The 25,023-nt window shown below is 41.5% G+C and overlaps 2 protein-coding genes across 6 annotated transcripts; both read left to right on the forward strand.

Moving 5' to 3' along the window:
* Positions 1-2,532: 2,532 nt before the first annotated feature.
* LOC126402206 (ubiquitin-conjugating enzyme E2 variant 1-like) lies at positions 2,533-9,400 on the forward strand. Of its 2 annotated transcripts, none has more exons than XM_050063977.1 (4): positions 2,533-2,584; positions 3,647-3,795; positions 5,108-5,233; positions 7,865-9,400. In XM_050063977.1, the coding sequence occupies exons 1-4, from the start codon at positions 2,563-2,565 to the stop codon at positions 8,009-8,011; spliced, it is 444 nt and encodes a 147-aa protein (XP_049919934.1). In that variant the 5' UTR covers positions 2,533-2,562; the 3' UTR covers positions 8,012-9,400. The 2 variants fall into 2 exon arrangements, with proteins under 2 accessions (XP_049919934.1, XP_049919933.1); XM_050063976.1 differs by having other exon boundaries at positions 2,538-2,590.
* Positions 9,401-14,731: 5,331 nt separating this feature from the next.
* On the forward strand, positions 14,732-24,426 carry slc52a3 (solute carrier family 52 member 3). 4 transcript variants are annotated; one of them, XM_050065515.1, is made up of 5 exons: positions 14,733-15,004; positions 15,887-16,937; positions 19,448-20,531; positions 22,332-22,455; positions 22,687-24,426. In XM_050065515.1, exons 3-5 carry the CDS (start codon positions 19,525-19,527, stop codon positions 22,897-22,899), a joined length of 1,344 nt encoding a protein of 447 aa, XP_049921472.1. In that variant the 5' UTR covers positions 14,733-15,004; positions 15,887-16,937; positions 19,448-19,524; the 3' UTR covers positions 22,900-24,426. The 4 variants fall into 4 exon arrangements, with proteins under 4 accessions (XP_049921475.1, XP_049921472.1, XP_049921473.1 ...); XM_050065516.1 differs by having other exon boundaries at positions 16,793-16,937; XM_050065514.1 differs by lacking the exon at positions 14,733-15,004 and adding an exon at positions 15,581-15,757.
* Positions 24,427-25,023: the final 597 nt, after the last annotated feature.

The following is a 25,023-nucleotide window of genomic DNA, read 5'->3' on the forward strand; positions in this document are numbered from 1 at the left end:
ATAGGGTAAGGAGCTCGGACATCCGAAGGGAGCTCGGAGTCGAACCGCTGCTCCTTCACGTCCAAAGGGGTCAGTTGAGGTGGTTCGAACATCTGATCAGGATCAGGATCCCGTTAGAGGTGCCCAACTGGTAGGAGGCCCTGGGGCAGACCCAGAACACGCTGGAGGGATTACATATCTTATCTGGCCTGGGAACACCTCAGGGTCCCCAAGGAGGAGCTGGAAAGCATTGCTGGGGAGAGGGACGTCTGGGGAGCTTTGCTTGGCCTGCTGCCCCCACGACCCGGCCTTGGATAAGCGAATGAGAATGGATGGATGGATAGTTTAGTAATAGCTTAAGTTTCCGGAGTTTCTGAGCATACTGCAAGGACGTCACTCAGGCCAGATTTAGTCTTAACATCTGACTCCACAATGCAAGTACTGCTGCTGGGACTTAAAGTCCCCTGGGCAGACCGGATGGAGGAGGCCTGTGAGCGAAAGAAGGCCAAATACCTTGAGCTGTTAGAGGACTGTAGAGAGAGCGGTTGGGAGGCCGGCAGTGAGCCAGTGGAGGCGTGCTGCAGGGGTTTCCCAGGGCAATCTGTGCACTGAGCACTCAGGCTCCTGGAGAGGAAAGCCATGAGAAACACCAGTGAGGCTGCAGAAAAAGCCTCAAGGTGGCTGTGGATCAAAAGGGCAGATCTATGGTGTAGCACGCTGCTTGATCACCAGCTCCGGACTGATCACCCAAGGCTGGGTTGCCAAGGTGAGGGTGTCTGATGACCCAAGACCCGAAACACCCTAACCCTATGACCCTGGAATAGTCACTGAGGATGTGTCGAGACCTCATCATCTAGGTGTTTCAAGTAACTAACTGTCATTAAAAAGTCATTAAGCAGTCATAGTATAGTACAGTGCACAGTGGTACAGTGGTTACCATTGTCACCTCACAGCAAGAGGGTTCCTGGTTCAAATCCAGGGTGGGGGAGCCCTTCTGTGTGGAGTTTGCATGTTCTCCCCATGTCAGAGTGGGTTTTCTCTGGCTCCCTCCCACAATCCCAAAACATGCAGGTTAATTGGTGACTCTAAACTGGCCGTAGGTGTGAATTTGAGTGTGAATGGTTGTCTGTCTCTATGTGTCAACCCTGTGATAGTCTCGCTCAGCAGACCTTTCTCAAGAAAAGAAAGGTCTGGCTGGGCCGACTCTCACTTTAAGATTGGAGAAAAAAACGCCCCGGCTGCTTGTATTTCTTTCAACCAATCACAATCGTTCTGGGCGGTGCCACAGCAACGGTGCGCTTGCAAAAATATTGCCGGGGGGAAACAGGTTTTGGTGTAACACGCCCACAAAAATATCGCCTACAGGACGCGAACCATGGCAGAAAAATGGCTACATCCCCGCAAGATCAAACACCGCAAAAGTTAGTAAAGGACGTGTTGAAAACTGCTACACAACCGGAGGTGGTAGGGCGGGACTTCAGCGGGTGGCTTGTTCCGCCCAATGAGAGGCTGATCTATGCAGCGAACTTCCGCCCACTCAGACTAACCCTGTGATAGTCTGGAGGCCTGTCCAGGGTGTACCCTGCCTCTTGCCCAATGTCAGCAGGGATAGGCTCCAGCTCCCCGTGACCCCCAACAGGATAAGCGGTTATGGAAAATAAGAGTCATATACTGTGTCTCAAATCGCGTGAAAAATGCAGTGCACTATGAGTACCCTGATGGCGCACTCAAAACAGTCAAGAAGTTGAGTGTGGAACTATGGACACTTCTCATTAAATATGGCTCATACACCCTCAATGGATGCCATCTTGGCAACCTACTCAGCCCGGTGAGCTGAAATATTTCAACCTATTTTGAATCAGACTTGTATTATACTTCAACACAGTCACAATCAATCAATCACAAAAGAAGTACATTGTTTCGAACTGAAATGTTTTGCTATCCCCAGCTGCAGTGCGACTGAGTGAGCAGGAATGGTCGATCACCCTCAACCGTGCCACTGAGTCATTCTGGATGTACAAAGTGAATGATAACAATGTCAGTCATTGAAAAATCTCATCAAATATCTCACATGGCCTCAAAGGAATACCTAACCCACAAAATTACCATTTGTATATTAATTAATCGTGCCCTGTTACCTTGAATTTGTGAAGAAAACTTTGTTTTCCTAGCATGCCTTCATTGAAAACAACCAGCATATTTATTAACTGATTGGGCACCACGTTTAACAGCATCAAAACTATTAAAAAATACATCTGTTTACAAATTCTCACACAACTCATGCTGCGTAATCCAAGTCTTTTTTATCTAGTCATATGCTCAATACTTCCCAAATATGTGCATATTTATAATAATTATAATAATAAGTCACCCAAGGACACTTTACACAACCAGATAAATGGATGCTTTGATATAGTTGATAAATGTGGTCCCCAGTCAATAAATAAATCAATTTGCGAAGAAAAAAGTTTTCTTCGCAAATTCAACAGTGAGAGCGATGCTTGGCGTTTCTTCCGCGCGCACGCACCGTTGGCTTCAATGGCAAAACTACTTACGTGCGCGCTCCCGCTGTGTAGCGACAAGATGGCGGTCGCCGCCGGATTAGGTAAATGTAAGAGAGAAATACATCACAATCAGAAGCTGAAAAATCGGCTGAATGAATTTTCATGGTGTCGCTATTAAGTTTCGTAGTGATGTTGTGTGCCTACGGATGCATCCGCTGTGTGGAAAGATGCATGCTAACGCTTAGCAGGAGCTTCTGAAGGGAATGAATAGGAAGCGATGCTACTAGCTAAGCTAACGTAACTTAAGTTAGATAGAAGGGCAGAAGGATACATTATGACTGGCGTTTATGGGATTTCATGTGGTGTAATAACCATTTAACACCAGTCATCTGTGTATATAACATTGTGTAACTAGTAAGCTATCGTGTAATAAAGTAAATTAGCATGGTAATAGTGTGTGGCGCCGATGCTACTGAACCACAGCACCGCTAACGTTAACCTAACGGTCCGGGTGATGTATTAACGTTAGCTTATTTGCGTTATAAAATTGTACTGTGTCAACGGCTGTGGTACAAACCGTGTATTTACCGTTAAATGTTGTGAAAAGATAATAGTGCATCAGCATTTTGCCTTCGTGCATGTTTAACCTGAGACTGTTTAACGTCAACAATGACGGTACGTTTTTCTGACACTTCCTATAATCAGGAAAACATGATGTATAATGGGTCTGAATGAAGGGGCTGTAGAGATGCAGGTGATCTGAGCTAACCTGCTGCACCGTCTGGCAGCGTGACTGTGTTTGTTTGCACGGCTCAGTTAACGGTGCAGCACCGTCGTATCTCACTGCAGAGGCCAAATGATGCAGCATCGTCGGAGCCAGATGCTAAATTTGAGGAAATGAAATAACGTCTACCTGTTATCAGACAGCTGAGGAGAGCCGGTCCACTAAAGGCTTCCTTATTTCCCTGTCACGTTGTGTGTGTCTGGATGACTCATGCCCCCGCGAGCTGCTCATACCTTTATAACTGCAAGTCATTGCTCTGGCACAAACTCGTGTGAATTTACAGCTTTGGTCACCTCGGTGATATCTAGATCTAACTGTGTTGGAGCTGTGCATATGTTAGTATAACAGTCTCAGTTTGGTATGTTTTGCCCACAAACAGGCGTTAAAGTCCCTCGCAATTTCCGGCTCTTGGAAGAGCTGGAGGAAGGCCAGAAAGGTGTGGGAGATGGAACAGTGAGCTGGGGTCTGGAGGATGATGAGGACATGACCTTAACACGGTGGAGAGGGGTGATCCTTGGCCCCCCAAGGGTGAGTGGTGACACTTTTTAACACTTAGGTAACGACTGTGCAATAAGCATTTAAGTGGGTATGATTAGCAGACTGTCATGTTAGTGTGCCAATTAGAGCCTATGTATAAAGGCAGATGCATGGGGTTTAATGAATGTGCTACATTAGCTGTGACAGTGTATATGAGGTAGCAGCACAATATAACAGCTTAATAAAGGTAAAATATCACATGCTATAATGTCAGGAAATGACAGGAAGCAACAGGTGGTACATCATAAAGCACAGTCCCAAGTTAGACATCCTAGAAATAATGTCAATTTGAAAAATCTACAGCTAAGTTTTGATTCTTTAAATGCTAAATGTAGGAAAGGCATTCTGTATGCTGGTAAGATACTCTTTGAAATGTCTCAAGCTTTTGTTTTGATATGGTTGACTGCCTTTGGAAGATAATTTACAACAAGTGCAGCTCAATATGCATCCGTAATTTACAGAGCTAGAAGACACCTCAGGGGCGTTTATCAGAGGACTGTTTGGACATTAAACTAATTAATTATTATTATTGTTATTTATCGCCGACTCTTGGATTTTTGTACTTATTTGCATGCCTAGTTATTTAAGTTTTTTAAGTCTAATTTTAAATCTTTAAATCTGACTCTTTTTCCTTGACTGCTGTAACACTGGAATTTCTCAATTATGGGATCAATAAAGGTGTATCTTATCTTATCTTATCTTATCTTATTAACGTATGTCTGACTTCAGCTGGCTCAGTAGATTTATGTTCTCACAGAGTTTAAACCAACGAATTTACTGTTCCTTTGGAACTGGGGAAAAAATAGATACATTTTAAAAGATATACTATGCAGGATTTTCCTATAAAAACAATGTGTAGATCCCTACAGAAGTAACATTCTCGCTCATCACTATGACCCATCAGAAGTGTGTAGCGGTACGTCAATGGGCGTGTACTCCCACAGCGCTCAGGTGAGGTCGGAGCTTTATAAAAAGGCAGTAACTAAATGCCAGGCTGTAAGCAGTAACCATCCAAGAGACACAGCGCCGAAAAAAATGCAAATTCAACGAAGTGAAGCGCCAAACAAGAGTGAATCTGTGGTTGGCTCTTACTTTCACTTTTGCCGGCGAGCATGCTTACAAACAGAAACCGACAATCCTGCTTGGTATACCTTTAACCGTCATGAGAACCATGATTTGGGTGTTTTCTCCCATGGATGGTACGGTTGAATATATTTGACACTGTGTGCTGTTTGTTGATGTTTAGTATGCTGATGTTTAGTATGCTGTTCACTCATCTCTCCCTACCCCTCTCTGTCCACAGACAAGCTATGAAAACAGGATGTACAATCTGAAGGTTGAATGTGGGCCAGAATACCCAGAGTCACCACCGTTTGTCAGATTTGTGACAAAGATAAACTTGAATGGCGTGCACACCTCCAGCGGTGTGGTATGTAAATCTTGGAAACCCATTTTCTTATACTAACACGATTACCTCACTGTTGGCAGTTTTTGAAATGGATAATTCTCTTAATCCTGTTCATGCCACACTGATGTATACATTTGGAGAAAGAAGAGCATTTGGCTCATGTATATATTACAATATCAAACAGTACGTGCATGCAGCCACGGTTATTATAATTAACTAAAACCAAACCAAAAATGAATACTAGGTGTCAAAAAAACCTTTTAATTAACAAATAAAAACTAGAATTTAGAAAAAAACATTACTGGGTACTTACAAAACCAACTTAAATAGAGCAAAAAAAAAAAAGTGCTGCATTTGTACTGTAATACCTATTCTGAATTTCTTAAATCTTGCCCCTGATAATAACCCACCATTTTAAAATAAAAACCCCTAAAACTAATACTGAAATTAATGACTAAACTAAAAATAAACATTTTAAACCACAAAAATAAACTGAAACAAGCAAACCCACTCTGGAAACTAACTGAAACTAAACTGCATTGAAAATTAAAAACAAATGAAATTAAATACTAATGAAAAATAAACTATAATAACTCTGCATACAGCACAAAGCTTGTTAACACATTAGAGTGGCATGATGTGTCATAAAAAGAAAATGTGCACACAATGAAAGAAAGATTTCGTCAGGCCTGCTCTGTAGACTTGTCAGTGCAGATGAGCAAGTTCCTCTTGGAAGTGCACGCTTGAATACTCTGACAGATGATGCAATCACTGCATTAATTCAGGCACAAGAGACTAAGATGTGGTCTAAGTCATGAACATCTACATCTTCATTCAGATATTTTAAGGTGCTTTCACACCAGCAGTTCCCTAAAAACTAAAAGCAGGTGGTCTTCAGTTGATTCCACTCAAACTGTAGTGTGTTTATTATTCTTGATGAAGGAGCACAGAAAATACCACACATGGCCAACATGATGATGACACATTGGGTGGTGCAGACTGTGCACATGTTCTTTCATGTCTTTGCAAGTGATTTTACTCCCTTCAGTTGTTCAGATGTGGCAATGCCCAACTAGTCATTGTTCTACATTCTCCTAGTTGATGTCAAATTTGGTTCATTTAAACATACTACAGATCATTGATAATCAAACTGAGGCTTGGACTCAAACAAAAAAAAGCTAATATTAAAAACTTGTAAATAAAGGAAGTAAAGACCAACCTTTGTGTGTTTCAGATAAATCAGGTGCTATATATGCACTCAGGCAGCCCAGTTATTTACAGTATGGGCTCAAGCATTACTAGCTTCAATCGGGCACTAAAAAAATGGACAAAGAGCCTGTCTCATGGCATCACTGTCATACATTTAAAAGATACAATCTACTTAGTTTTGGGGGCTTTAATTATTGTTTTGTTGTCATAAATTAGGTTTAAAATGAATCAACAGTCGAGCCCAAAGCGTCGTTCCACATATATACAAAGACAAGATGGTTACAGAGTGACAGGTAGCAAATGGCAACTGTAAAATATATCGTAAATCTAAATTTGGTCAATCAGCTTTCTCCATAAAGGGCTGTCAACTCTAGAACACATTACCAACTGAAATCAGATTACTTTCACATGTACAGTCCTTTACAACAAAGATTAAGTGCTGGATAAAAGCAAATCACAGCTGTGCCTATTTTCACCTTATTATGTAAATTACCAAGGTGTATTGGTGTATGTGTGTTAGTGTATTGTGTGAAGTTTATTTTATTGTGTTTCCATATTTACAGTGGTTTTATGATACTGAAAGTTGTATAATGTAATTACACTGTAAGGCTCAGGCACACCAAACCGACATCAAAGAACTCATGGTGACGAAGGCTGACTATTGTGTCACTTCCTGTCGCCTGGGTCTCAGCCAACAAGTAGCACATGAACCCACTGCAAAGACTAGAGCCAATGACCACTTAGCACGTACGTTCTGCACCTGAATGAGAGGAAATAACTCAACATAGCAACAGGCGGCTGTAGTATGTGGAAGACTGAAAGGTGGAATTCAAGGCGCTAGTAGTTAGCCAGTTAGCATATTGACAACACAACCCAATTGAAATAACAAAGGATATTTACTGTGCGCTAGTGAACAACAAGACAAACAATTATGAACTGTTTCTGCTGAAGAGCTCAGTGCCAAAAACTTCTTATCTAATATAACAAGCCTTTTTCAATCTCACACTCTCTTGATTTTAGCTGCCTCTTTACTTTCATTTTGTTTCTCGCCGCCGATAATTCAACATGCTGAATCAGCTAAAAAAAAGCCAAAAGAGGCTGACTAGTGCCAACGGTGCGGTACATACTGCAAAAAATTAGGTGACAGATGCTCACTGATGGCCCGACATTGACCAGCAGCCGACTGTTGGCTTGATGTGTCAGGGCCTGTATGTGTAAAAGCCCAACTAGGAACAATACTTGAAAATTAGCAATGGCTATAAACTCTCTGTGCAGCACATTAGTTTTATACTCTGCGTTGAAACTCGTAACTTGCATCGTCCCTATAAAATAAGTGTATTCAAATTGAAGCCACCTGTGATCTCATGATGTCATAAAACATCTTACATTCAGAAAGGTAGAAGTTAAGACAAGACCACTCCTTACCTGTTCTGTGTCCTGCAGGTTGACATGCATGCGGTGACTGCACTGGCCAAGTGGCAGAACTCCTACAGTATCCGGATGGTGCTGCTGGAGCTGCGACGGCTCATGACCTGCAAGGAAAACATGAAGCTTCCTCAGCCACCTGAGGGCCAGATCTACAGCAACTGAGCCCCTGCTACTTTTGCCTCCATCTTTTTCTCCCTTCACCCCCTCAACCCTCCCGACCCCCCCCCTCCCAAACTCTTCTGTTTTGCTTTCATCCCTTTATCCCCATCCTCTCCGCCATATGTGACATTCCACCTCCTGCCAACACCTTGACTGAGCACACACACACACACAGCAGAAGACCTATACAGCAACAGATACATGAAAGCATACACATATACCTGTGTTCACACACTAAGCAGAAGACTGAAGGATACAATAATTGATAATCGCAAAAGTACACACACAGCAGAAGACTCAAGTACACAAACACATGCAAACACACACATATCTGTACACACACTGCAGAAGACTGAAGGATACAATTGATACTTGCAAACGTACATATACACACACACATCAGAAGACTGAAGTACACAATCGCAAACATTCAAACACACACATATCTGTACACACACTGCGGAAGACTGAAGGATACAATTGATACTTGCAAACGTACATATACACACACACATCAGAAGACTGAAGTACACAATCACAAACATTCAAACACACACATATCTGTAGACACACTGCAGAAGACTGAAGTACACAATCACAAATACATGCAAACACACACATATATCTGTATACACACACTTATTGAGCGTTCATGAAAGTCATTCCAGGCCCCCTCCCCCTCCCATCACTGGAGCTCTGGGTGGACTCGATGTGACGAGGCAGGCGGAGTCCTCAGTCCACACCAGATATGATCATTCGAATACTGTACATGTTACTAATCTTTTTTTATTATTATTTGTTAAAAAATGCAGATTGTACAATAACATAAATAATCTTATTGAGTGTACCTCTTTTTGTGTGTTGCCTTTTTGTAACATTGAAAAACGGCCACTTAACCGCACGTAGTTCACTAAACGTGCTGTTAGTTATGAGATAATCTTCTTTCAAACCCCAAAAACACATTCGACCTGTATGTACTGTCATGTGGCCAGATGTCCAATGAAATATTCTCACCAGTTGTGTTTGGCTTGCACAGAGTAATTGTTCCCGAGCAGTCCTCTGTTGTAATGACGCATGACTGCAGCTCAGCAAGGTGCCTGGGAGTCATCACCTTCATCACACATGGCTTTTTTTCTTCTCTTCTGTGTAAGAACTGTCCAAAGTGAACATTGTGTATCTATACCACTATATCTGTAGCATAGTATGCAAATCTACTGTAGGTCTGCACAAGTCCCAGTTTTAAACCATGCTTGAAAATAGAAGTGAAATCAGCTACCTCTTTTGGTCCTGTGTAACGTCAGAGGAGTTTATCTGACCTGTGAAACTGTCTTTGCTACTTCATGTGACAATTTGTTTTACTCTCTCCACTTCTTTCATAAATCTTAATTCATGCATTTGTGTCGTTGCAGATCACTACGTCTTAGTCATGATAGTTTATGTGGAGCGTTTCTACATAATGACTTTTCTTCTTTACAGTGTTTGTTTACATAACTGCTGCTCTTAAATGACCCTTCACAGATTCAGCAGAAGCGTGATGCAAGCTCTCTTAGAGACCATTACGTTTATCTGCTGTCTTGCATAAACAGAGTATGAATATACAGTCAGCATGTATTTAGCTTAGCATAAAAGAATAGAAATAAAGAGCCTGGCTCTGTCCACATGTTAAAGAAATAGCCTGTTGTAAATTGTTTAAGTGAACACAGCTAATAAATAGATAGCTGTTGTTGGTAAACCATCATTTAGTGTTCAGGTTTGTGTGTAGACAACTTAGAAGATTCATTTTACCACCTAAATATAATATAGTTAAATGTTCAATACCCCAATCATTCATTATCTGCAGCTAGCATACAGCAGCACTTTTTTATTCTACAACTACTTCTGACTGACAGAGAAGCTGACAGGAGCTGCACACAGGTCTCAACATGGACACAGCTGAGCTGGCAGCTAGCAGCTAACTGTGCTAACTCCAGAAACAGTGCAACAAATCATGGCATCAGTGCTGACAGAGCTAATGGTGTTAACTGGAGGGTGGGTGTTACGCTTCCGTGACGCCACTGTCCAGCCACAGTAGATCAGGACAGCGATACTGGCTGTAACCTCCATATGGACTTAGTCTATAGTGGCAGTAATTAGCCAGCCAGTGGAAGTGACAAGGACTTACATGCACTAACACACAGGCGTGGCCGGACTGTCTACCACACCAACATACAGAGAGGCACCATTAACAACACACCCAGAGGACGTGTCATTTCATTCTCTGCCATAACTTCAGTAAACCTTTAGTAGTTGATTTTTTTGGCCACTTGGGGGCAGAGGAAACAAAATGTAGCCTAAAGTTAAACACAGACTTGTCAGTGTATCTGCACATGCTCCACTATGTTCACCAGCCAGTCTCCAACTGTGTCTCTGCTGTGTGCTGTGCAGTGTACAGTTGGTTTGTTCAACATTTTTGGCTAGAAACAGCTACAGCTTACTTTTGTTTGATAAGTACTTTAGGAAAAATGTCTGCATGCAGCACAAAGCAGAGACCTGTCAGTGGAAAGAAGGACAAAGAAGAAGTGAAATTTCAGTTACTGTTTTGCATCAGCGTTTCCAGCAGTGCAGCAGCAGCTGTCATGGTGTTGCTATTTATAGCAGTGGTGGAATATAACTAAGTTTACTCAAGTACAGTGCTCAAACTCATTGTGTGAGGTACTGGTACTTTACCTGTATATTTCCATTTTATAATGCTTTACTTCTACTGCATTTTGAAAGCCAATATTGCACTACTGTACCACAACTACGAAAAGATAATAATAACTACATAAACAATAGCAAATCAGCTTTGAAATTGTATAAAATATCCTTTGTTGACCAGAATTTATCCGGTCTATTTTTAAAATAGTTAACTGAATTAGCCTGCACTACGTCCTCTGAAGGCTTGTACCATGATTTACTGCACAGAGTGTGAAAATGAAACACCTCAGTGGAAATCATTTTAAAGGAGTTCCCTCTTACATCATACCTATTACTCCAAAAGTGGATGACTGGCTCAGCTGTGATATCATATATTCTGTTAACAAGTCCACTACATTTATTTGACAGTTAATTTGCAGATTCACATTATCAGCTGCAACATTAAAGGAATGAACATATTAATGCATCAATAATTATAAATTCAGTAATATAAAATATTCTGAAATGAACCATGCTGCCTAATGAGTATGTTTACTTTTGGTACTTTTTATGCTGGTAAGCGTATGTTAATGTCAGCACTTTTGTACTTAATTAAACATTTTGAATGCAGGATGTTTACTTGTAACAGAGTATTTCTACACTGCGGTATTGCTACTTATCTTACTGTAAAACTTCAAATAATAGCCCAGGCTATTATTTGCTTAAATCACTGAAATCAAATAGTTTATTTAAACCAGTATGAAAATTATTTTTATAAAAATTAGGCTTCAGATAATATCTCAATAATGAATCATTCATTTGATCTAGCTCCGACAGACAGCACATCAGAGAGAGAGTAAGTTAGGGCATCCGGCCTACCAACACACTAACACTAACTTTATCCTGTCAAAACAATCCTCACAACTTGGATTAATTTTTATGAAAATCCGTTGATTCTTGGATCTGAGGACCCTTTTCGACTCAAGGAAAATTAATAACATACAGGGTAATCAAGGAGTAGACACATAATTTGAGGTGGCCAACAACCCAGTTTTACACATCAGAAGAACTTCTACAACTGCTTGGCAACCAGACCAGGTGTCTAATTCAGACGGATGTAATTTGTCAAAATCTGCAGCCACACCGTGCTCGTAAAAGGGACTGGGTGTTCAATTGGGACAAGGCTTTTAATTTAAGTTTTATGGTGAGTACAAGATCTGGGTACTAGTTGCATCAGTGATTTATATCATCAGTATCATGAATTTATCACATTAACCATCATCAGCTGTTATATCTCAGTCATTGTTACTAAACCTCAGAAAGATGATCAATGATTAATCAATAGCACTGATATTGAAATGGATTTTGCAAAGTGCTTAATAATTGAGGATAAAACAATCAGTACACTGATCCTCAAGGTGTTGTAGCAAAATTAGGTCTTTTCCATACAAGGTCACTTTCCACCAAGACTTTGATTTTGAGTATTTCATATCGAAAGAAATAGATTTTATGTTTTGAACAGAGGCACTCTGCCCTCTTTCTCATGTGTTTTAGCCTGGATTAAAAATTGGTCATGGTGTTTTTTGCTACCCTGCGACACTCACCGGCCATTTTATTAGGTACACCAGCTAATCAGCCAATCACGTGGCAGCAACTCAATGCATTTAGGCACGTAGCCATGGGTAAGACGACCTGCTGAAGTTCAAACCGAGCATCAGAATGAGGAAGAAAGGTGATTTAAGTGACTTTGAACGTGGCATGGTTGGTGGTGCCAGATGGGCTGGTCTGTCAGAAACTGCTGATCTATTGGGATTTTCACACACAACCATCTCTAGGGTTTACAGAGGACGGTCTGAAAAAGAGGAAACATCCAGTGAGCAGCAGTTCTCTGGGTGAAAATGCCTTGTTGATGCCAGAGGTCAGAGGAGAATGGCCAGACTGGTTCAAGATGATAGAAAGGCAACAGTAACTCAAATAACCACTGGTTACAACCAAGGTCTGCAGAAGACCATCTCTGAACCAACAACACGTCCAACCTTGAAGCAGATGGGCTACAGCAGCAGAAGACCACACCAGGTGCCACTCCTGTCAGCTAACAACAGGAAACTGAGGCTACAGTTCACACAGGCTCACCAAAACTGGACAATAGAAGATTGGAAAAACGTTGCCTGGTCTGATGAGTCTGGATTTCTGCTGCCACATTCAGATGGTAGGGTCAGAATTTGGTGTAAACAACATGAAAGCATGGATCCATCCTGCCTTGTATCAACGGTTCAGGCTGCTGGTGGTGGTGTAATGGTGTGGGGGATATTTTCTTGGCACACTTTGGGCCCCTTAGTACCAACTGAGCATGGTTTAAACACCACAGCCTACCTGAGTATTGTTGCTGACCGTGTCCATCCCTTTATGACCACAGTGTACCCATCTTCTGATGGCTACTTCCAGCAGGATAACGCACCATGTCACAAAGCTCAAATCATCTCAAACTGGTTTCTTGAACATGACAATGAGTTCACTGTACTCCAATGGCCTCCACAGTCACCAGATCTCAATCCAATAGAGCACCTTTGGGATGTGGTGGAACAGGAGATTCACATCATGTGATGTCATCATGTCAATATGGACCAGAATCTCTGAGGAATGTTTCCAGCACCTTGTTGAATCTATGACACCAAGAATTAAGGAAGATCTGAAGGCAAAAGAGGACCAACCTGGTACTAGCAAGGTGTACCTAATAAAGTGTTCTGTGATAGTGTAGTAAATGTGTGTTTTAGGCATTTTATTGTGTGTGTGTTCATTTTCCGTAACTGCTTATCCTGTTAGGGGCTGGAGCCTATCCCAGCTGACATTGGGCAAGAGGTGGAATACACCCTGGACAGGTTGTCCTTTTAAATTATTTTATAGCCTTCTGACTGCCCATTTGTGAAGCTCTTTTTAACCTGATTCTGATAAATACAATATAAACTTTATTATATTATTGCAGTGTTAAATGTCACTGACGTGCTGACTTTATAACATGAGCACTCTCCTGTAGATACACCCAACTGAAGTCTTCTTTGAGGTTTACCTAAAGTTGTAAAAGTCCAAAGGCTAGAAAACTGGTTATGTGGTGAAAAAAAAACAATGTTTATGTGTATGCCTGAAGGTCAATTAAAGTGACAAGCAGAACTGAGAACAAGTTCGAGCAGCGAGGAAAAGAACAAGTAGACATTAGCACCTGTCTCCCTGACCAGATAATGAGCACAAAAAAACACCGTATCGTGAAAAAGGTTGACAACAATGTTAGATTTCATGACATTTCCACATGTCGCAGGTGTAACTAATAACATTAATAATGAATGCATTCCAGCGAGGTGAGCCTGTTATAGACTCATGTTCATGCTGGTTTACTGTGACATTTACTGGGAAGAGCCATTGTTATTACTTAAACCTGTGCTTCTCCAGCTATGACAACTCAAAATAATATGAATATATATAGTGGTACATAGGGAAAGGTTTATCTATACTAATAACATTAAACATGACTCCATGTCCCAGACTGAAAGATCTCATACTGCACGAACTGACATGATCTTTTTTCTTTTCTTTTGTTTTTTACAGACATCCATGTTCAGCCGAGGATGAATCCTATGGCTTTGGTGATTCCACTGACTTTTCCTGTTGCACCACTATGTGGCTTTTAAAGGAAATGTCTCAATAACTATGGGATGGGTTGGCCCAGACCTCCATGTCCCCCTCTGGATGCATTGTACAAGGCCTAGTATTCATTAAATTTACTACAGACATTTTAAGACTTTTTAATGACACGTGAACGTATGAACTTTGGTGATAGCTTAACTTCTGTATTTGTGCCGTCATCAGGTTGAAATTTAAACACTTTGTTTAATGATTAAATACCTGCAAAACTAAACACAATCCCACCTGCCTCAGCTGTACTTTGTTTTATGCTAATTAGCAAATTTTAGTAGGCCAACAGGCTAAACTAATATTTTCAACATGCTAAACATTATTTGCTTAACATCAACATGTGAGTGTTGCCACTATGAGCACACTGACATTGACATGTGTCTCACAGTGAAGTGAAGCCTCACAGAGCCACGAGCATGGCCGCAGACTTACAGCATAGGCAGTATAAATAATGGACGTAGCCATGTGACAACACCCACTGGTTTGTGGACTGCTGTTTTAAGGCCTCGAGTTCGGAATTTCAGCTTTGGAGCTGTGGAGGAGCAAGGGATGGATCTGACTCACAGACTGTGGTGACGCCTCGCAGACAGCCTGTCACTCAAGTGGCCCGCCCTTAAAGATGCCTAACTTCGGGCCTTAATAAAATGTAAACAGGTGAGTTATAAAAGAATTAACCTCCTGTACACCTGTCATGAATTTTGTAATTAGCTCCAGAGACCAAAACTGTTTTTTTGTACCAGGCTGTAAACATGTTTATTTATGCTGTAAAGTTGGGCATTTTAACATGGGGGTCTGTGGGGATTTAATCCGTGTTGGAGCCAGCCTAATGTGGCCGTGGGATGAACTGCAGTTTATGGCACTTTTGCATTGGCTTCATTACTCAGCCTTGGAGGCTGACCCTTGACTCATGGTCTTGTTTTTTTTTTTTTTTTAAAGATATTTTTGGGGAATTTTTAGCCTTTAATGGACAGCAAAGGGCCACAGGCTGGAGTGGCCGCTGCGGCAACAGCCTTGTACATGGGTCACCTGCTCTACCACTAAGCCACCGACGCCCCGACTCATGGTCTTGTTTAGTTAACTGGGCTTCACTGCATAAGTTGTATAACTTTGTAGTATATTTTTAATAGTGTTGTTTCTTTGTGTTGACCTGCTGAGGGACAACAGATGTGAATTAGATTAAAGCTAAGATCTGGTATGGTGTATCAAATGGGTGACATTTATGTTTTAAAGGTCCAGTGTGTAAGATTTAGGAGGATTTATTGGCATCTAGCGGTGATGAGGACTGCAGATTGTAACCAGCTGAAACTTCGCCTAGTTAAAATTCCTTCAAGGATCATTGTCCAAGAGAGTTTCACCGGGAGCCAAATTATCTGCAGAGGTCTCCTCCTCTTAAAACAAATGGACCAGGTGATTTAAACCAGTAAAACCACTGAATAAAGCAGTTTCACGTTACAAATCAGTCTCTCTCCTACGCTCTTTGGGCCGCTACCCATGCACCTGCTAATGTGTGCTAACATTTTTCTCTTATAACTTCAGATCCAGACATTTAGGAGGTTTTGAACAGGAGCTGAATCATCCAGAGAGGTCTCCTCCTCTCCAAACAAACGGACCAGGTGATTTAAACCAGTAAAACCACTGAATAACGCAGTTTCACATTGAAAAACAAGTATTTTTCTGACACTGCTCGTCATGGAGGGATTGCTAACCACAGTGGATGAAGCAAAACGCAATGGCCTTACCTAGAACCAGTGTTCGGTTTGTCCATTTTGGGCTACTGTAGAAACAAGGCAATGCAACATGGCAATCTCCATAGATGAGGACCCTCTCCATATATTTAGTGTCATTCTAAGGTTACAAAAACACAATGATTCATATTTTTGGGTGATTACACAGTAAAGAAAACATATTTATTGTATGACATTCCATTTCTGCCAATACATCCCCATAAATCCTACACACTGGAGCTTTAAACTGTACATGTTACCTTTTAAATAAAAAGAAATAAATGAAGTAAGTATTAACTAACATGACATAAGTTTGAGGTATGTGGTAAACTGTAAGTGCACTCTTTACCTTGTGACACTGTGAAACTGTACTATGAATAGAAATGAAGAAGAGTCTACTTCCCTTTGCAACTGTCTGTTGCACAAGACTGCAAACCTCCCACTGACTGTCTTATGTGTTCAAGATCTAAGCTCTGTGCCTCAGTGTCAGATCCCACAGGAGGCCAGCAGGGGGCGCTGCAGGCTTACACAGTCAATAACAACTACTACAGCACATTTTATTATCCTGCTGGGGCAGGAAAATGTATGACAGATAAGATGTCATGGGCACGTCAAAGGGCTTCAGCACTGACTTGACCTAATTAAGAGGTGGGTGCAGTGAGGAAAGCTCAGTGAATACAGACACTGCCCTCTGTTATCCATTGGGGCTGATCAACAGCTGGAGTGGACTCTGACCTACCCAGAAGCCCCATGTGATTCTCATCAGTGTGTGCATGTAAGAACAGCCGAAGGAGGCCTGTCGCTAACCTCTATATAAGATGACAGCAAGTCATATCCAACGCCTCCAGGGACTGAAGGAACTTGTAAGTACATTTCTGTGTCTTATTTGCTTGTGGGATCAGCAGTGAGTGTTTGGTTGACTCTGTACTTTCTTCTAAAACATGAAAATCTTTACAAAGACCACACTCTCCTTCCATTATCTTAAGTGATTCCATTATTTAAAGGCATGACTCTGTTTTTCTCAGAAGCCTTTGAGACACATTTTTGAACCACCGTGGAAATCTCACGTGATCATTTGCACATTTTCTGACTATTTTTGTACATCACCATGAGATCAGTGTGAAAGCCACATGGGTGCCAAGAGACAGCGCGTGCGGGTCCATATGGTTTGTCGGATTCCTCCACAACGTGTGAAAGGGGATGTGAAAATTGTATCAGCTGCTTGAGACATGAGTAGCGTACTGTGGGTGTGAACTAAAATGATATTGCTGCTAGTTTCTGTCAGGAGAGACTTGGTTTCCCACCGGCGTTATCTGTGTAGAAAGACTCTTGTCCTTGAATTGCTTTGTTACATTAATGCACATGAGGTTGTAATAGTTTACTGATAATGATGCAGTAACTCAACTGGCCTCAGCTGACATTTGCTCTCATGAATTATCAGGGATATTTATGTTATGTCACCTTATGCTACCTTACAGTTGAACTTCACTACATGTCTGAGGGAAATAATTAAATTTCTACTATGTAACCACATTTATTTGGCATTTTGTTTGTTCTTAGTTGTCCTGGGCAACCTCAGTGGACAATAGGCCTTTTCACATCAGACATGTTGACTTGTCTTCATAGGAAAAGAACATGTGACTTACAACATTAAGGCTCTGTATTCCCAGTAAGTCAACACAGTGTGACAGTGAGCCAGCATACACAATACCAGCTAAATGAAATTCAGCCATCATTGGTTTGATTATTTACACCCGTGCTTTTCCTTCTGTGACAAGTCAAAGTGTGTCCTGTGAAAACGACATGTTGGCTGACAGCAGAGGGTCGTCAGCTGATTCAGCTCAGCTGGGCCCTTGGGCTATATAAACTGGCTCATGCTCAGGCTCCTCCCTTCCCACAGCTGCCATCTATTCTTCATCACTTTCTTTTGCACCTTCAACATCTCCACAGCACACATGCTGTCATGGCGAACAATGCTGAATTCTGCACCCAATAGCTCACTTTAACTCAATTTTACTTTTCATAAGCTAAAAAGAAAATAAGTGTGGGACTCCTGGTCACCTAACATTAAAATAACTGTATTTATATGTGATCAGAGAGCAGGTAAATTGGCAGTTTTAACAGTAGAGCTTTATAGGTAAATAATGTGCAACACAACTCCCCTCTGTCAGGTGACAACCCAGTCACCAGAAAAAAATGCCTAGGAAAATGCTTTGTTTTGTTGTAAAATACCTGGTTTTGGGGGTGCAATCCCTGCTGGAAAAGCAGAAATGCCTCAGTAAAAATTACTGCTTTTCACGGTTCTATGCCCACTGGAAACAAAGCAAGAGGTACCCACATTTGGTGCCTAAAAAGCCGCTGGAAAAACAGCAATGACTCGCCTCGCCAAATCACAACTAGTTTGTTGTGTGTTGAACAGTGGTCTGCAGTGGTCATGCCATCAGGATGATATGGAGAAAATCAAATATTGCAATATGTTTGACCAAATACCTTGATACTGATATTGTGACAGCACTGTAGGGTTGACTATTGGTGTGTTCACAAAGCATTTACACAATGAGATTTTTGATAAATAACCATCAGTAATATGGATATAATGATTAAGTGGGTTAAGGCAAATAATAGAACAGCTAGAACAGTCTAGTAAGGTCAGAATATTACATCACATTACTGTATTGTGCCCTTTAAAACCATAAAAAGACACTGGTGATCGGTCAGCGGTCGCAGGTTTGATTCTGGCTTGCAACCCTTTGCTGCATGTCATCCCCCTACTATCTCTCTGTTTCCCCATTCCACACTGTCCTGTCAATTAAAGGCAAAAATCCCCAAAAATAATCTTAAAAAAAGAAAAAGAAAAAAAAAAGTATGTGTTTAGTTGCATGGTAATCATACTGGTAGTTTTGGTTTATTTGGAAAATTTTTAAGACCTCTATCTCTGAGATTTCTGCCTTCAATACAATGCATGTGAATATTTGTTTTTGGTCAAAATCTGCCTGCCAAAATTAAAACCAAACTTTTTGGCACGGCAAGATGCCACCTGATGTAAGCGCGGATTAACCCTTTTATTAATCTAGTTTACAAGACATTTCTTGAACTGGTAGGAGGCCCCGGGGCAGACCCAGAACACGCTGGAGGGATTACATATCTCATCTGGCCTGGGAACACCTTGGGGTCCCCCAGGAGGAGCTGGAAAGGGTTGGTGGGGAGAGGGACATCTGGGGTGCTTTGCTTGGCTTGCCGCGCCCGCAAGCCGGCCCCGAATAAGCGGATGAAAATGATTGGATGGATTTCTTGAACATTTAAGACCTAGTAACTTCTTATTTTGGAATAATATGTAATGGTGAAGTTTGATGTTCCTGGCTTTTTGTTCTAGGTATGACGCACAGCAGACGTGGGACCATTTGGGGAGGCAGCTTCTTCAATTTTTTTTCGGACTGACCCGGCTGCACCATGGCTCTGCTCGTGCACATACTAGCCTGTGCCTTTGGCCTGGGCTCTTGGGTGGCAGTAAACGGTCTGTGGGTGGAGCTGCCACTCATCGTCAACACTCTCCCAGAGGGCTGGGAGCTCCCCTCCTACCTGACAGTCATCATCCAGCTGGCCAATCTGGGACCTCTTCTGGTCACCATCATGCACAAACTGTGCCCGGGTCGTCTTAATGAACGTGTTGTCATTTACTCCATCCTCTCCATCGGCATCCTCTCCTGCATCCTGCTCGTCTTCTTGTGGGACAAGACTACAATAGTGGCCGGGGCGCCACGTAGCACTGCCTTCTTCATCATCACCTTCTTCCTCTCTCTGGTGGACTGCACCTCCTCAGTCACCTTCCTGCCTTTCATGATGCAGCTTCCAGCCAAATACATCACCACATACTTTATTGGAGAGGGGCTCAGTGGTTTCATTCCTGGCATAGTCGCTCTGGCACAAAGTGTGGGCATCTCTAAATGTGTCAACTCATCTCAGACTGAAGGAAACCACACAGACTCAAACATGTGGTCTTTACATACAGAGTATCTTCCCCCCAACTTCTCCACAGAGGTGTTTTTCATCTTCCTAGCAGCCATGATGTGCATCAGCCTGGCTGCTTTTGTTGCACTGAACAGGCTCCCTCGGACGCTTGAGCTGTCCACTGAAAACCTTGTGCCAGACACCGTGGCATCTGTCAGCTCCGGCCTGGACAACCCCGGAGCAGAGACTGATGGCGAGGGTGTAAAATGCCAGGGTGAGGGGGCAGCCCAGAGCACGCTTCTGCTGCCCGGCCCAAAACACTCAGTGTACCAGCTGACCTTCATCTACTTTATGGTGGTGTGGGTTAATGGTGCTACCAACGGCCTGCTGCCCTCTGTGCAGACGTACTCCTGTAAGCCCTACGGAAACCTGGCCTATCACCTCTCTGCTGCTCTGGCATCAGTGGCCAATCCAGTGGCCTGCACCATTGCAATGTTCTTCCAAAACAGGTAACATGATTGTTGTGTAGACTGATTTTAAATTAAAGGATAGGTTCACAGCAGTCTGACTTAAAGTAACCCAGATGCCCATATGTGCATTGATTTTACGTGCTGTAATCATTTCTCCTATCAATACCGGCCATTAGAGATACAGATGAAAATAACTTTTTTGCCACACCTGCTGAAACTGCCACGACATACACACAGCACTACATGAGCTCCATTTCAGTGCACTCGTGCACAGCTTAACACGTTAATGGCGAAGGCCGGGAAAACTGTTTAAATGAAGTGTTATATGTCAGCCAGCAGCAGCAACCATGTAATTCTCAGCTGATTAAACAAACAACAATGTCGGCCTACAGGGCAAAAGCCATGGTAGCTTTCCTAGTCTACAAATAATTGCCTGCATGGACAGTAACGTTCACAATCTGATTTTATGTAGTAGAAGCCCTTCTGTGTGGAGTTTGCAAGTTCTCCCCGTGTCAACGTGGGTTTTCTCCAGGTACTCCAGCTTCCTCCCACAGTCCAAAGACATGCAGGTTAATTGGTGACTCTAAATTGTCCGTAGGTGTGAATGTGAGTGACAATGGTTGTCTGTCTCTACGTGTCAGCCCTGTGATAGTCTGGTGACCTGTCCAGGGTGTACTCCACCTCTCGTCCAATGTCAGCTGGGATAGGCTCCAGCCCCCCCACGACCCTCAAGAGGATAAGTGGTTACGGAAAATGAGTGAATGAATGATTTTATGAGCCTGAAAGACATTCATCAGTTCTGTGTCTTGTCAGTCTCCCCTGACTTGTATATGTTTGTATGGGCCATATGGTCACGGTGACATAAACATCGTTCTTACTGTTGAAATTTAGCGGTGGATCTGGCAAACTGCTGGCTACAATAACTGTCAAGTGTGTAGACTCTATCTACACAACGCACCACAGGTGTACACCAGGGTGGTAATAGTGCAGACACACTGACAGTTGCCTCTAATGGCATGTGCCAGAATCTATCACAGCTTCAGCTTATTTCTCACCTCAGATGTTTTCTGAAATATATTTTAGTGTACTGTTTAGCTGTACAATGAGAAATGTTGAAAACAGTCGGACTGAAACAGAGCACAAAAATCCACTGAATTCACAGTCCTCATTCTGAGCAAAAATATAGTATATAGTATATATTAAGTATATATTGTTAAGTTTATTTGAAGCTAACAGAGCCAAAGTGAAAGCTGAACTTCCAGGTTCTGCTCCAGAAGTAAGAAAACCTCGTTCAAAATCCCACTGACATTAATAACGAAGCTAATACCTAAAAGAAAGTAGTCAGGTTTTTTTTTAAATTATCTAATATTTTTGTTTATATAACAGCAGAGACTTTGAAAAGAGAGCTTTTTGTCAGTTTTATGGATATGGATGAAACCAAGATATGATGGCCTACATGCTCGCAATGCTGTGCTTGTAAATTTTCACGAGTATTTTCTGTGCACACAAATTGTTTTTTAACTTCATTAAAATCATGAAATCAAGGTTTCAATGTCTAGTAGTAACTGCTGTAGTGGATGCTAATTTGCCTCAGAATATAGAATTAAACCTCAAGAAAACTTCATTTTCTCAGAAAGGCCGATGAAATAAACCCTGAATGACAGGATGTAATGAGTTACAGAAGCTAGTACAACAAAGACAACTCAAAAGAATGTCCTCGGCACATTGTTTATGTGGGACAATAAAAGTCAATGAAACTATCCTTTTAAAGAGCGACTGTCTTTTATCTCTAAGTGCATTCCTTAGAAGTTACTGATAACACACCTCTGTTGTTTTTAGGTCACTGGTATTTCTTGGCGTGATGACGGCACTGGGGACAGGATTTGGCAGCTATAACATGGCTATGGCAGCTTTGAGTCCATGTCCTCTGCTTCAAGGGTCAGTGCTGGGAGAGATAATCATTGTAAGTAAAACCCAACAATCCTCACTGGCTTTATCTGGGTAATAACTGTGGCAAAGTTCAACCCCTGCTTTACTAAAGACCTGAGTATTGAGCAACTCTGCTTACTGACTTAACCAACCCTCATATTTGGGCTGTTTTGTTTTTCAGACAATGATGTTCAACATTTCTCAGATTATCATTCAAATGCGTCAATTTTGTTCTTAAAATAATTCTTAATTGTGCTCTCAACAGGTGCTCTCATGGCTTTTCTTCACTGGAACTCTGTCATATGTCAAAGTCATGGTGGGTGTCATCCTCAGAGACCGGAGCCACAGCGCCCTGGTCTGGTGCGGAGCCGCAGCACAGATTGGCTCGTTAGTTGGCTCGGTCACCATGTTCCCACTGGTTAACGTCTACCGGCTGTTCAAGTCGGGAGATTTCTGCACCACTAAATGTCCTTTATGACAGTAAATCTGAGAACTGAAGCACAGAGGAAGCTGGAGACACTCTCCGTTAAAAGAATAGTTCAAGCTTTTTCAATTTCTTACAAAACGTTTGATGAATAGACTGATACCACTCTCATAGCTGTGTGTTATGCTGCAATCCATTGTACTCGGAGCTTGGAAGAAAATGACCTCCGACACAGGAAAGTTCAATGGTACGATCATTCAAGTATGACACAAGTCATCAAGTTGGAAACGTCAGAGCAATGTGACGTCAGAGCAACATGGCGACACACAGTGAACCAAGCAGAATGAAATTTTCATGAATTATTTTACCTTATTTAGTGTTTTATGTAATGTTTGTGTTGTGAAACGTGCTCTAACATTGTAGCTGCCATCTCCATTTCTATTCGGTTGATTTGTGCCTCACAGAAGATCATGAGTAAAACAACTTCATGCTATTGACTGTAGTGGCTCACACTATTACTGCACCTGTTTACACAATTTTGAGCTGTTGTAGGTTATTTCAACTAGCAAAGACAAGCACTTGACTTAGTTTATATGCCTTTTTTTCTTTGCTAATGGCGCTTTGGTAACTGATGTGGGTCGTCTGGAGATGCTTGTGAAGCTCAGAGACCTTACAAACAAACATCAGTTTGCTGCAGGTGTCCATGTTTTCCTGAGGAGATGCACTGGGACACGTTTAGATCGCAAGTCAGGAACACCGACTCCGTATTGTCGACTTCCGACTTGCAATGGATTGCAGCATTAAGGATACAGCTAGAGGTGGGATTCAATTAGCATAGTTTAGCATGAAAATGTGAAGCAGGGGGGTAACTGCTAGCCTAGCTTTGTTTGAAAAAAATCTGCTTACAGCCACCTCCAATGTTCACTAATTAATCTGTTTGTTTGTTTTTTTTCTTGTTAAAACCATGCACAAATCAACGAGTATAAATGCTGTGGTTTTACAGGGAGTTAGTTTGGAGTGTAGTTTTTACATTTTGTTCTTTTTTGCAGATTAAATAAGATAAAACATGTTAATTGATGAACATTATTGGTGCTGGCAACCAGAATTTTAAAAACTTTTGGACAGTCAGGCTAGCCGTTTACCCCTAAATCCAGTCTCTATGCTAAGCTAAGCTAAGTCTAGAACTCTGTCTTTGTGGTTCTTCTTAGAGTTTATCATCCTTCAGCTTTTTGTTTATAAAAGTGATGTTTTTGCATTTATTTTCTTCCATTTGAAGCTGTGATTTTTACATCATGTTTGCACTTAACTTTATCAATATGTGTGTTTAAAGTCATTTAATACACTATGATGGGAAATACTATTAATCTGTATAAATATAAGTTAAACACTGTGACACAGCTGTCATTCATTCTGATACAGTAGTTTTAGGCTAAAAGGTGCATTGTACCAATCCTGAGACTGTCAACTTGTCTGCCCACTAGATGGCGCAAGCACACTTCTATACATTTAAAACCTCTCACTCCACACTCTGTAGTCCTTGAAAGTGAAATACATTTATACTGTGCATGTGAAAAAATAAAACAGTTACAATTTATGTTACACAAGTGAGCTGAACATTTAATGCTGACATTTATACACCTTTCATATGGCGCATTTGTCTTTAAATTTAAACAGGCATGCAACTATTAAAAACAGGTTGTTGGTGCATTTTATCACTGTGAATATTACTTTGGACATCACAACATAGTCCTAAATATTAACATTGTAAAGTTTAAATAGTTTAATTCATAATAAATTGTTGTCAGTTTAGACTTTATTTATTGTATTTAGGTGGACCCAGTGATGGGAAGCAGATTTACTCGGCACATGTACTTGAGTATTTCCATTTTATGTTACTTTACACTTCTACGCCACAACATTTAAGATGGAAATATTGAACTTTTTGCTCCACATACATTTATGTGATGGATAGAATTACTTTGCAGATTAAACAGAAATCTTTTTTCTTTACAGAAAAAAATTAAACAAGATTAGGAACCCTCCACCTCAACCAGCTACAGCAATAAAAGGCTGCTTACACATTGTTGCATCAGTTTTAAAAGCAAAGTACGACTACATCAGTCACAGGTGACATTTTTCTGAAGACAGAGTTCTTTCACTTTCGATGCTTTCAGCACA

This window comes from Epinephelus moara, chromosome 16 (assembly GCF_006386435.1).
Source record: "Epinephelus moara isolate mb chromosome 16, YSFRI_EMoa_1.0, whole genome shotgun sequence".
Classification (NCBI taxonomy): Eukaryota; Metazoa; Chordata; class Actinopteri; order Perciformes; family Serranidae; genus Epinephelus; species Epinephelus moara.